The sequence below is a fragment of the Merops nubicus genome, unplaced genomic scaffold (assembly GCF_000691845.1).
Source record: "Merops nubicus isolate BGI_N331 unplaced genomic scaffold, ASM69184v1 scaffold1004, whole genome shotgun sequence".
NCBI lineage: Eukaryota > Metazoa > Chordata > Aves > Coraciiformes > Meropidae > Merops > Merops nubicus.
Window position 1 is genome coordinate 23637 of NW_008603352.1, and position 12972 is coordinate 36608.

Sequence of the window (12972 nt, forward strand, 5' to 3'; positions counted from 1 at the left end):
GCAGTGGATAGAGCAGAGTGAGCACAGGCACCTGGGATGCTGCAGCCATGGTGGGGAAAGAGAACTGCATTCAGGGAAGAGGCTGGTGAAAGGGAAGACACTGCAGAAGATAGTCTGAGAAGTGTAAGATCCAAGGGAGCATGGAGACAGTGCAAAAAAACCCCAAAATGCCTGAAGTGGGCAGAGCATGGAAGAAAAGAAGAAAACAGTATTTGTATCTTCAGTTTTCTTTGTGCTTGAGAAGAAGAACATGGAAAGGGTTGTTTGATCTCCCCACTTAATTCCCATCAGAAGATATGAGGGGACCCCACCAAAGCCAGATGTTTTGTTTCCAGTTTCATTCAACAAGGTCAGCATAATAGATGAGGAAAAACTTTACCGGCCTACCCATCTTGCCCCTCTTCCCAGGAACTCCAGGGATCCCCTGCAAGGAAAACACACAGAGAAAAAAAAATAGTAGGTCTGCTTTTCTCAAGCAAACAGCCAACCAAAAATACAAAACAAAACTAGAGGAGAAAGGGGAATGCAAAACAGGCTAATGACTGCGGCATTGTTCGGGAATCAGCTACTTGCAGTCAGCTGGGAGAGCAGAAGACAATTAACCTTCACCCACTAACTAGGCCCTCCCTGAGGACACGCAGGCAGCATCCACACCCTGGGCAACGGGCTGAGGCTCTGCTTAGCAGGAGCAGTCATTAAGCTACTGGTCTGGAACCAAGTGAAGGCCACCGCCAAGGCACTCACTGGAGAACTTCTGTTTATGTTTCTTATTTAGTTATACAAGCATTAAATATCAGCGACTCCAGAGTGCAGGGCAGTCCCCTTCCAGGCAGGCACACACACACTCACACTCCCACATGCTCCCGGGGCCTCTCTTGTTTCTGGAGCTTGCATCTGAGGGAGAAAAAACTGGAATAAAATGGTCTTCATCTTACAGCGACCTTCCTTAGGAGCTCTTGCAGTGGGAAGAGGGGGTCTTTGGATGGGTAGAGATCAAGCAGGTGGGTGGATGTGGGGGGAAAAATTAAAAAAGCAAGGAGGTGCTGCAATGCTCTGGACACGTGGGTTTGGAGAAGGCATGATGAAAAGGAGGGGGGAAGGATGGGCACGTGAGAACAGCAGCCACAGCTGCCCGTCCACAGCCCCCAGTCTCGACTGCCCAACTTAATGGAACTGGAAGGAAAGCCACTGTCAGAAACCCCAAGGCACTGTCCCTTCCGAGAGCCAGGCTCTTTCCAGACACCTCTAGACACCCAAGATTCTGGGACACTGTGGCTGGGATGTGGCTGGGATTCCTGCAGGAGCAGGGAATTTCCATGTACATTCTTGCCCTCTCCCCATGCCACTAAGATGGACTAGTGAGAGGGAGGAGGAAGGCAGGTGTTTAAGTGAAGGAAAACACAGAAAAACTCCTCTCTACTCAACAGTGAGGTCTGATGACCCCTGCAGAAGCCTAGGTTTCCCTGAGCTGGAAGTCAACATCATACAGGAACACAGGTCTTCATGAAAGGGTAGAAAGAGGCTAAAGAAGGCATGGTTAAATGTTAGGCATGCTTGCCTCTTTCCTCAGGAACAAGGGATAGAGAAGGTTATTCTGAAGAACGGTATTCAAGCAACACACCAAGGATTTCTTCACAAAATACTCACTCGTTCTCCATCAGCCCCTGGTAGCCCAAATAATCCTGGGAGACCAATATAACCCTAAAGAAAAGAGGAAACGAGTAGTCAGATCCATTTCTCCACTAGTGACCAGTCAGTCTGTCTTTCCTGAAGAGCAGAGCAGCCTCCAGCGTTGGTCAACAGCAGCCGTGATGAAATAAACCTTGAGGCAAGTGTATATGCCCATGGACTGCATGGTGCTGGCTTCCACGATGTAGTCCAAGGGCACATACCCTCACACCAGGGATCATGAGGGCTCCAGGCAGGAAGAGGCCAGCAAGAAGAAACCTTACCTGGGCTGGCTCTAAGTGTACCTGAAGGAAATGGAGCTTGGTTCAAGGTTAGCAAGAGTGATGCAAAAGTAATCCAGATGCCTACACCTCTTTTCGTTTCTCCAAAGGCTCTTTTCCTGCCTTTGGCACTCAGCTCCAACTGTTTACAAAAATGTCCTGTTGCATCAAGCCCTTTCTGCCTGTCTCATGTCCAGTGGTGGTTTCACAGCCAGCCCCTGCTCACAGACACCACCTCCTCCTGGCACGTGAGGCTGCCAACCATCCTGTTGCTGGGAGAAGAGCAGATCTGTGAAGGTTCTGCCTAAACCCTGCAAACTCTGCTGCACCACTAAGACATCCTGCAAGTGCTTTGTCAACCAGAGCACCAAGGGCCCTGCCAGGAGAGGCTCAGCTCAGCTCATTTTGGGCTCTTTTCATGGGCGTATGAGGCTCAGCTTATGGACACACAGACACCTGGCACCCAGCTGTACAGAAGCTTCTTTAGCACCAACGTGTTTCACACAAACTCTGCCCCTTTCACTCCCAGCAGCAGGCGTCCTGTTTTCAAGTCTGCATTTCACTACCCCCTTGGGATCCTGCTCCCACAAGACACGCTGCATAAAATGCTACATTTCCCCTCCCTTGCAACAATTGAAGCCTTGTGCTTAATCCTCTTTGCTCAGCAGTTAGTACAAAGTTACCTTGTGTGCTGGGCCTTTGCAAAGGACTAATTTGTGCCAAACATGCGGAATGGAGAGGAAGTGAATTTCAGCAGGGAGCCCCCTCAGTGGCACCTCGCTGTTACAAGAGCCAAGTGTTAACACTGATTTTCTCTCATCTTTCATTCTCCATCATCACTAAATCTCATACTGTCAACCCCACCACACTTTTTGACTGGTCCATTGCTCCCTTTTGGGATATACCCGGCCAGGAAACACGGCTACATTAAAGGATGCTCTCTGCCTTTGCCACCTGACCCTGGTGACAAACCATGTAACTTTGGAACTACTGCAGAATTAAAATACAGAGATGAGGGATGGAGGAGAGTCCACAGTTGGCTCCCTCAATCCACAAAATGCAGATACCTCACCTTAGTACCCAATTCTGATTGACTGCAGTTGAACTAAGAAATAGCTTTCTTAGGTAGCTGTAAATATTTCAGTCCTCAGCACTCTGAAGTGCAAAGTGAGAAATAATTTTCAAGCCATATCCTGCACATCTACCACATGATAATGACACGAGGTCCTGGTTAGGCCAATGAGACAGATGCACCAGGAAAAAAAGAAGTCGTGGTTTGCAGAAGTGAGGTGAGCAAGCTGTGCTGTCTCAGAGCCTCCTCTCTCCTACAGGACACTGAACACTCCATCTCCCTTCCCACCTCAGGAACACAGCTAGCTACAGGGTCAGCAATTGTTTATTCCTTCCACTTTTCCTGGTGATGAAAGCCAGCTGGTTGAGTTTACTGCATCTAGAGAAAGTATCACATCAGAGGAACGGGGGATTTTATTGGCTCTGAATCTCATTGTGAATTTATAATTACAGGAAAAGAACAAAATGTGATTAACAAGAGCCATAAGTGGTAAAAACAAATAATAATCCTTTGCAAATGAGAATGAGCCCTCAGCAATTCAGTTTGGTGAGAAAACCCAGGCAACAAAGAGATATTAATGCTTTTATTTGCACATGGCTTCAAGATGCTGGCTTGCTATTCTACATCATGATAAAAATCCCTCCAAAACCCAGGACTATACCCAAAAGAACCAATATTCAGCATGGCTGGAGTGAACCACACTTATTGAAACTAAAGAGGCCTTTGGGAGATGGGGCTTACAGAAAGTTCAGACTTTGGTCATTGGTAGGAATTTGTGTGCCATTCTTTCCTCTCCTGCAATGTGAGCTCTGAAGGGGTTGACTTTGTATCATCAGCACTCTTTGTGAACTTTGATCTTGGTACATTCCATGTTTAGTTTAAAAACTTCAGCACTGCCTCAATAAACAAGCGGTGTGCAGCTCAGATCCCCTGGATCCAACAAATTACAGCAACTCCTCTCAGGCTTGCAAAATTAAGCGTAAAGTCTCTTAAGAAGCCTTTGGTAAAAACAAGTAGAGAAAAGACAAACAAAAAGCTGCTTACCCGGCTGCCTTTTGGACCAGCTTCCCCTATGGGGCCAGGTAAACCCTAGAACAGAAGGGAAAAAACAAAGACAAATGTGGACAGGCTTTAAGTCAAGCTAACGAGCAGTGCCAAATCCCCAGCACCATCCCCGCCTGCTTCTGCTTCCAGTGCCCAGCCCACGGCGTAGCAACCAAGGAGAAAAAAAGCACAAAATGATACAAATAACAAATCTCCCATTGTTGGGGAGCTGGGACTCTGCAGAACCTGAGACTGCTGCACATAGTGAGCCTTCCCCGGGGCTGAATTAGAGATTTCTGGTCCTAAAGACCAAAGAGGCTGATGCTGGAGGGCGCACGGAGGTTGTGTTACACTGGAGATGTGATGTGCAGCGATTCCCTGTACCCTGCAGCTCCTGATTCCTTTTCCTGCCTAACTGAACACATGGATAGCAAATAACAAATGTATTTCAATACCTGTTTGGGGAACACAGATGGGCCCTGATGCAGTGAGAAAGCCTCTTTGGCTTCTACAGCTAGAAAGTCGCTGAGCAATGCAGGTACTGCAATATCTCTGACCTTTCCCAGCATCAACAGCTATGGAAAGAACTGAAAATACATCCCCCATTCGACTTCTGTGCCTATTGCTGCTTACATAAAGTACTGTGAAAAAGAAGGCTGTAAAAATGCATGATGAATTTTACATGTTTATTGACTTCTAGCAAGTATTTCAGGTCATTTTTTTTCTAGTTCCAAATGTTACTGGGCTTTTTTGGAAAGCGGGAGGGGAAAAAAAAAAGGCTAAGTCCATAGTTTCTTCAGCTGGCAGTGCTACACACTCAGCCTGGGATCTGAAAGTCAGGTTATGCTCTTTCCTGACTCAGGCACTGTTGCCAAAGATTTCAGCCATCAGGGTGAAGTGAACAATCCTGCCTGTGATGCTCAAACCAAAGCAGAGCCAAGCTCTCCCCGATAGCGCTGCCGAGCCAGCACAGCTGACAGGAGTAGCAAGTAGTAAAATCTCAGCAGAGTAAACAGCTCTGACGCTGGAGCCATGCAGCTTTCAGCTATGCTGACAAAAACCTGCCTTAAAGCACATTTTAAGAAAGCACTTTTGTTCTTCCTATGTCAGGCACGAAGATTGCACCCTGCCTATCTGATGGGCAGAGTGCTGCTCGGAATGGCTGAGCAGCATTCACTAACCTCCTAGGTCCAATATAGCTCCGACCTCTTCGCATTAGGCATCTGACACACTCACACCTAGGAGCTGCTTTGGCATGCAAATCTCTATGAGCCTTTCAGAGTATGAATGGAGCATTTAGTCAGGTGCATAAAGCTCAGCCAGTTCTACCATCTGCACTCTTTGGTGTGCTAAGCTAAGAATCCATTTAATTTTCAACTGAAAATGGATCATACGTTATTGACAGTCTGAGGGAGGGGGATTCAGGCTTGTTCTGCACATATAGTTCACATGGAGTACAATAACTTGCACATCTGGGTAAAAAAACTTGCATACAAACTCATGACAAGTCTGAAAGACTCATGGCAACCTGCCTGGGGTCTCTGACATCTCTCTAACCTCTCAGCTATGTACTTAGAGATAAACGGGGCAGAATCCAACGTTCATGTGTCCATTGTAGAAACCATGACAAACTCATTTCACTGTAAAATGTTACAGGACCAAGTCTTCTGCCCTCCAGCAGATTCCATTTAGGGTCTTACAAATTCTTCCCCTTGATTCTCTTCCAATTACTCAGCATCTTACATCAGTAAGACAAATTGCCCAATCCTGATTCATTCTCCTTCGCACACTCCTCCATGCCTGAAGTTGTCTTTGTGCATTTTTTTGGAATGAAAACAAAGGCTTGGTTTTCTTGCAACATGTTTTTTTTTTTTGCAGCTGCAAATGTGATATTTATATATATTTATAGCTCATGAATAATTTTATAAGTATGTATATATAGGATTATACTAGTGAATTTTACTAGTGAGACTTCATCTAAATCCTTTCTATTGGTAATGTGCCTTTTTCTGCCCCAGGTTTCTACCCTGTCCAACACTAGATGTAAAATGTGCCTCAAAGTGAAGGGTTAGCAGCTTGCAAGTGTGTTGCTCTGCTCTGCTGTCTGGTTGGGTTTTGTCTGAATGGTTGGTTTTTTTCCCCCTGCTATTATACTAAAGCAAAAACTTGTCAGATTTTGCTATAGAAATCCAGGTTTTGCTATAGAAATCAAGGTTTTATCTATTTAAGGCATAAAACATTTTCTAACAACCTTAGTATCTCCTGGAGCTGGAAGACTGTGATCATTGCTACAGCACCTTGGGGAGGGAAGAAGGAAAATAGACATATTCTAGAGGTCTGCAATGTCTTTAGTGGGACACGTATTTAGCAGGGCATATATTTAGCTACCTGCACACCCAAATCCCTAGTCTGTGCACAGCACGATGAGATTTACTGCACCTGCCTGCCAGGATAACCTTTGGCACCTGGGCTTCCATCTGGTCCTCGTTCGCCCTTGGGAGAGAGAAAAGAAAAGGCACAGCAGGTAAGGGAATGTCACACTTGGAAGCCTTTTAGCTCCTCCATCCTTTGAGCTAGGGGCAAAGGAGGGTGGAATGAATTAACCTGATGCAAGTCTATAAAGATATAGAAAACACTAAGGATAGACAGTGGAATAAACTAATGGGGGGGGGAACAGAAGCCAAGTCAATAGGATCCATGCATTAAGCAAGTGTTGTTATTTCTCCTTCTCTTTCACTTCTCTGCAGTGAAAGCAGCAGATAGTTTGAAACAAGGAGGCTAAGAGAAGGTGTAAGGCTGCATCTATATCTGGCATATGGAACCGTTTTACTGGTGGGGAAGCACTGCCAAAATTCTTTAAAACTAAATGGATTCATGTATAATATCCTTTAACATCATTGCTAACACAGGGCCTGCTATTCATTGCCTTTTTTTTTTTTTAAATTCTGAACTGCAAACATCAGACTTAGAGGGGGGAGGAAAGGGGGGAGGGGGAAAGGGCTTTGGGAGGGGAATTACATGTTAGTACTTCATACGACGTGGTGAGTAAACTCTGGGTGAAATTAATGTAAAAGGAAAAAATAAAGGGGGAGCAGGGTAAACTGGTATTTCTTCCACCACGTAAACTTAATGTGGTTGAGCAATAAAAATGAGAAATTAAATTTAGAAACTGCAAGGCAGTCTCCCCCCAGCCACCTGCTGGTGCTGGGTGAGCACATCCCTGCGTGCAGCAGCCAGCCCTGGCAGGACAGCAGCTGCCTGGCCATGTGGGGCAGGCTGCACAGGACCCACACCAGCCTCACCCTCAGCAAATCCATCCCCTCGTAAGGTGAGAGTGGGGGAAACTGGGAGCACTCACCTGGTCTCCAGGGTGACCTGGTGGTCCAGGGTAGCCTTTGTATCCCTGTTGAAATAGGATGGAAGAGGTGAATAAGAAGGAGGAAGGAAAAAAAAATCTGGGTTTGGTTTGAATTTCTCTTTGCAGGTGGGAGTAAAGTTTGGAGTACGAGCAAGTTTTTAGATATGGGATGGCACTACACAACCACACAAACTTTTAAGGTGTTGCCTTATGCTTGCATCACAGAAACCCTGCTGGGGTCTGGCCTGGTGGTAACTCAGGGACCTGCTCCATAAACCTGGAGCTGTACTACAGTCAGGTCTGTCTATTTGTAATCTACACCTTTAGCAGAGCTATCATCAACCCCTAGGAAACCACAGGCTTGTAGGGTGAAATGTTGGCTTTGGCCAGGTTAGGGGACTATACAACCTGAGTCATGTTTCTGAGCACTCGCTTTCACTTTGAAGTTGAAGTACCATAGGAAACACCCCCCCAACATTTACTGTCATGGGAAACTTCAGTTTTGCTTCTAGCTTAAATTTGTCTAGCTTCCAGCTTTTCTAATCTCATTATTCTAAGGTATGACAAGATCCAGAGTCCTTCATTGTAAAGCTACCTAAAATGGTGAGCAAGCTGTCTCTTAACCCACTCTCTCTCTCTCTGCTCAATTAATTAGAACGAGTTTCTTAGTCCAGCTTGCTGGCTGGCAAGTGTTGCAGGCTTCAAATCATTCTCACAGGTCTTTCATAAACCTGCTCCAGGTTTTCAGTATTTTTTTTCTTGTGACGCAGACACTGGAGGGGGACAAAGGCAGCCTGTTCAGCTGCAGACTGATCAGTATGTATTTTATGAGAGTTTACTTTCTCCAGGATTTACCTAGAGCTCTTTCCAAACACTGAATAAATTCTGCAAGTGACAGGCCCTTCAGGTTCCCCCCCCCTTTATTATCTTGCTTCAGCTATTTAAAACAAACTCATTTCCATCAAGTGGAGGCAGAACAGATTAGAAGATTAAATCCATTTACAGAGATGAGTGCTTAGCTGGGCTACAAGTGAGACTTAAAAGAAAAAAAAAAAAAGGGGCAGAAATTTTAACTTGAAACAAATGGAGAGAGAAAATAAACAAGAAACAACCCTTGCACAAATACTACAGAAATAACAGAATGCTTTCAGGGCGGGTTACCCCCGTTAACTGTAGCTCAGCCTCTGCTGCTCACCCTGTCCCAGGCAGGGCTCCTGCACACGTGGCCCATCTCAGACCCCCAGGGGAACATCTCCCTGCTCTGGAGAGCACAATCAAGCCCTAGCAGGGCCTCGGACTTGGCCTTCTGCTCCACTCAGCAGATGAGCCCAGGACTGTTTCTGCTCCCAGGTCCACACCTCCGCTTAATGGCTTTTCTATCCCTCCCACGGGCTGTTGTAGCCCCACAGCCTCAGCCCTGGCTGGCAGAGGTGTGCAGTGCTCCCAGCCACCCTGGCTACTAGCCACTCCCCTTTGTGTTCCTCCTTGCTCATTGTTTCAGACGTTTTGGCCTGGAAAAATGTTGATTCCCTTTTCACCGCTTCTCTCCTGCACGACCTTCCTGACGTCTCGCGGCTCACACTCCTGAGTAAGCTGCACCTCCTCAGAAGGTGGTGGCTGATGAGAAAGGTCATTTGGCTACCAGCTGATGCTTATTTGGACCACCTCGAAGGTCCTTTCTCCAAATGTTGCTTGTGCATTTCGGCCAGTGGCTCCTCACTGGACGTGCCTCAGCAGCTCCTGGAGCAGGACCAGCAGACAGGAGTCCCTGCCCCTCTCCAGGAATCTGCCCCATGAGGTCCCCTCTTGCTTATTCTCTCCCTGGCTCCTTGACAGAGGCTCAGTGTCAGCAGAAAGGAGGGAGGATACTCCATCCTGGCTGGGTGGCTGGCCTGAAGATGAAGGCATGTTGTGAAGGTGCAGACCCATCTGGATGTGGAAGGCCCAGTTCTGGTACCACCCTTTCCTGCAGCACAGCCCAGCAGGGTGTTGTGCAGCAGCACCTGCTCTGGCCCCCCTCACCTCTCCCAGAGAGCTGCCAACAGAAACAGCCCTGGGTTCAGCATCTCCAGATGAGCCCAGGCATTTAGCATAGAGCCCATGAGGTTTCCTCTGCCCAGCTCTTCCAGCCACAGCCTGAAGCAGGAGCTACCTTTGTCTCCAGGCAGCTGGAGGACCTGCTTCCATGGATACAAACACTTAGAGATGTCTCACTGCCTCTGGTGATAAGAAAGAGGCACCCAACTTGGCTGCTCTGATTGGGTTCCTGCAGGACAAGCATTTCAAGCCTTCAATGTCCACCCAGACCAGGTGGTTAGATAACAGCTCCTTGAGATGCTCAAAGCACACCATGAGCTGAAGACAGCACCGAACATTGCATTGCTATGTCTAGAATGGTAAGGGAATGGCACTCAAATATGTAGACACATTACTACTGCTGCATCCTCTTAAATATCTTCCTTGCTACATCTAATGAGCTCTGAGAAGCTTTGAGTGTGTATTTCTTCATAGTGTGCTGCAGTTATTTCTGTCTCAGGTTAATTATAGCAAGGAGAAAACAGAAAAACTTGTGTATGCTAAAGCTGGCTGCAACGTGAAAGCATTTACCTGCTAAACCCCTCTTCAAATAGCACTAAAATGACAGGGCAAAGGGTATGAAAACAACTGCATTTACTCTTTTATCCAAACACTTCCTGATGATTACAGGGTGCTCGACACAAAGGGCTGTGATTTAGAAAGGAAATTGCACTCCAGAGAAGGATTTACTCATCTGTGAGGATATTTATAATCCACGCTCTCCTAGCTAAAAAGGATCATCCTGCACTTTGATAGGAAATGTGAAGAGCAAAGAGCCAGCAAATGAGATCTGCACAGCAGGGTGTGCTTGGAAGCCCTGACCAGTTCCCAGCTCTGTCTCTACTCTGAGTGACTTTAACAGTTTGTTCTCTCTCACAGCCACTGTCTTCTACAATCCTGTCCTTCGCTGCAGCCGTTCCCTCCTGCACAGCCCTGGGGGCTGGGAGCAGTGATGCAGAGCTCTGCTGGGATCTATCTGCAGGGAGCTGCAGCCCCCAGCCCCAAGCCAAAGTCCACAGACACCTCGTGGGCAGAGGGAAGGGCAGAAGGGACAGCCAGGTCCTGGCACCGCCCTGGAGAAGGGCTGGTCAGCACAGCAACGTGTGCTCTGCGTGGAGGATGCGAATGACATCTGCTGCTTGGGAGGCATTCCACAGACTCACAGAGGGGTGCAGGCAAAATGACTCGGGGTGCTCTGAGATCAGACTCTCCAAAGCTACAGAGAGCAAAGCTCAGCACTCAAAAGGCAGGCCCTGCAATGTGAGCAGCACTACCCAGAACCAGATGCTTGTGGCTCCAGCCCGGGCTGCTGAGCCAGTTGTTTCATTTAGTGGGATAAGTGTTTTGTTTTTTCTGGTGAAACATTTTGCCTATTGGAAAGTTTCTCCATGGCGTTTTCAGATCAAAGCCCTCAGACTCCTTTTCAGAGTCCCTCCACGGGGTGTGCAGGAGGGATGTCCTTTTCCAAGGCATTGCTGTTCTCTGGTAGCCAAGAACCAGCTACCACCTTCAGCCAAACACCAGCATATTTTCACTGGGAGAATGCCAGCAGGGAATCCAGATAAAAAAAAACCACACTTTTTTCCCCCCAACCCTTTCCCCAACAGCTGTAATTTTTTTCTTAGCACAGGATGCTAATAAAAGCCATGTTACACCAAAACCACTGCCAGACGAGGGCTACTGGGAGGCTGGTTTTTTTTAAAGCTGCACCAAAGGAAAAATTTCAGCATCCAACTTGCTTGTGACTTGAAGAAACAGAAGCCTATCCCTGTCTTTGTCCTGTCCTGTGGGAGCAGAGATAGATGTGAAGGGCCTGTGCTGGACTCAGGAATATTGGTTCAATCTCTTGTTCCTTCTCTGCTTTTCCCACTATGAGTCCTCGCACTCCCAACATTGCATTTTGCTGATCATAACCACAAAGTTTTGTTTTATGAGCTGTTATACCAGGAAAATGGTATTCTTTGCACCCTATTTGTTAGAACTTGTTTGTGACAGCAAGAGATCAGTAATTAATCCCTCTATTGCTCTTAGCTCCACGCAGCACCCCGAGCATGACCAGCCTTGGGAGCAGAAAAACCAACCCAGACCCTACTCTTGGCAATTTGAGTCCCTTATAAAGCACAGAACAAACAATCATGGAGAGGGAGGGTTTCCTTCAGCCTCCTCCACACCTCCTTTCTCTCCCCAGAGTCTTAAAGCATACCTGAGTAGGTGTTTGTGTGCAGCTAATTGGCCTGAGGAACAGTGTATCTTCAATGGCCCATTGACTGATGAAGTGATTGAAACAAGATGCTAGTTTTAGCTGTTCAGCTTAGCTGTGTCAACACTGGCTTGCTGGGGACTCATGTCCACTGAGCACAACTGTCCAACAGCTCCCTGCAACAGGTCCAGCTTCCAAAAAACCAAACCAACCTACTGACACAGCCTGGAGCTGGAAAGTCAAGTGAAAGGCCCTGAAATAAAAGCCACGAGCTCAAGGCATGGATTGCTTAGGTAGGAGGCAAGGTGAAGGCAGGGGTGGACCTTGTGAATTAAACCTAACGTGTCCTTTTCTAGGCATAAGTGTGTTGTTGCTGGTGGAGCCTCAATAGGAAACAAATGAGGGGAAACTTGGCTAGTGTTGTCAGTCTCCAAGCAAAACAGAAGGAAGTGAGACCATAAGTGTATTGTTGCTGGTGTTAATGATGGTGGAGCCTCAATAGGGAAACAAATGAGGGGAAACTTGGCTAGTGTTGTCAGTCTCCAAGCAAAACAGAAGGAAGTGAGACAGATATTTTGTTTGAAATGTGCTTTACCAGGAGAGACAGTCGAGGTTTCCTTGCAAAGTCTAAACCTGTTCTGAACCCAGCCTTTGAGTATTGATGTTAGTTATAGATCCATTTAGTTAAATTGCCTGAATCAGGCCTAGATTCAGGTTCCTGATGAGGACTCAGTGTCAGGGTGCAGAGGGATGGTGCAGTGCACTGGGACGTGGAATACAAAGAAGGGACAGAAATCTGGATCCAGTATTTAACTTCACACTCTTACACCATCTTGCTGGTACAACCCTTAGGCAGCTGCCTCAGCCTATGTCCCAGTTTATACACCTGGGAAACAGGCCTAACATATTTTTTCTGGGTACTAGGTCTTAATTAAATCTTTTAGGCAGAGTTGGAGGAGAAAATTTTAAAATAAAAATACTAATTCACTAGAAAAGAATATTCTTACCTTCCTACCAGGTGGTCCAGGGAACCCAGTCAAACCAGGCAAGCCCACGTCTCCCTGTAGGAAGCAAAGCTGAATTAGTTTTTAGCAATATTTTCCTTGTGCCTAGTGTCCTGTTACTGAAATCCTGTTGCTGATGGTAGCACCCAACTATTAATATTTCTGATTCTAACAGCAACGCTTCAAAAACTGGCTGGATAAGACGTGTGGATTTAAACAACATCACTATTAACTGGCTCATATAAATAATAAACCCAGTTAATTAATGG

At 46.7% G+C, this 12972-nt stretch overlaps 1 protein-coding gene across 1 annotated transcript in view; it reads right to left on the reverse strand.

Moving 5' to 3' along the window:
• Positions 1–322: 322 nt before the first annotated feature.
• LOC103771329 (collagen alpha-1(XXVII) chain-like) overlaps positions 323–12972 on the reverse strand; it is a gene marked incomplete at its 5' end in the record, with an annotated part of 42924 nt that continues 30274 nt past the window's right edge. The window contains 6 exons of the mRNA XM_008938620.1: positions 323–424; positions 1648–1701; positions 4066–4110; positions 6505–6558; positions 7424–7468; positions 12707–12760. Of these exons, the coding sequence (XP_008936868.1) occupies positions 338–424; positions 1648–1701; positions 4066–4110; positions 6505–6558; positions 7424–7468; positions 12707–12760 (339 nt within the window). The remainder of the gene's footprint in view (positions 425–1647; positions 1702–4065; positions 4111–6504; positions 6559–7423; positions 7469–12706; positions 12761–12972) is intronic.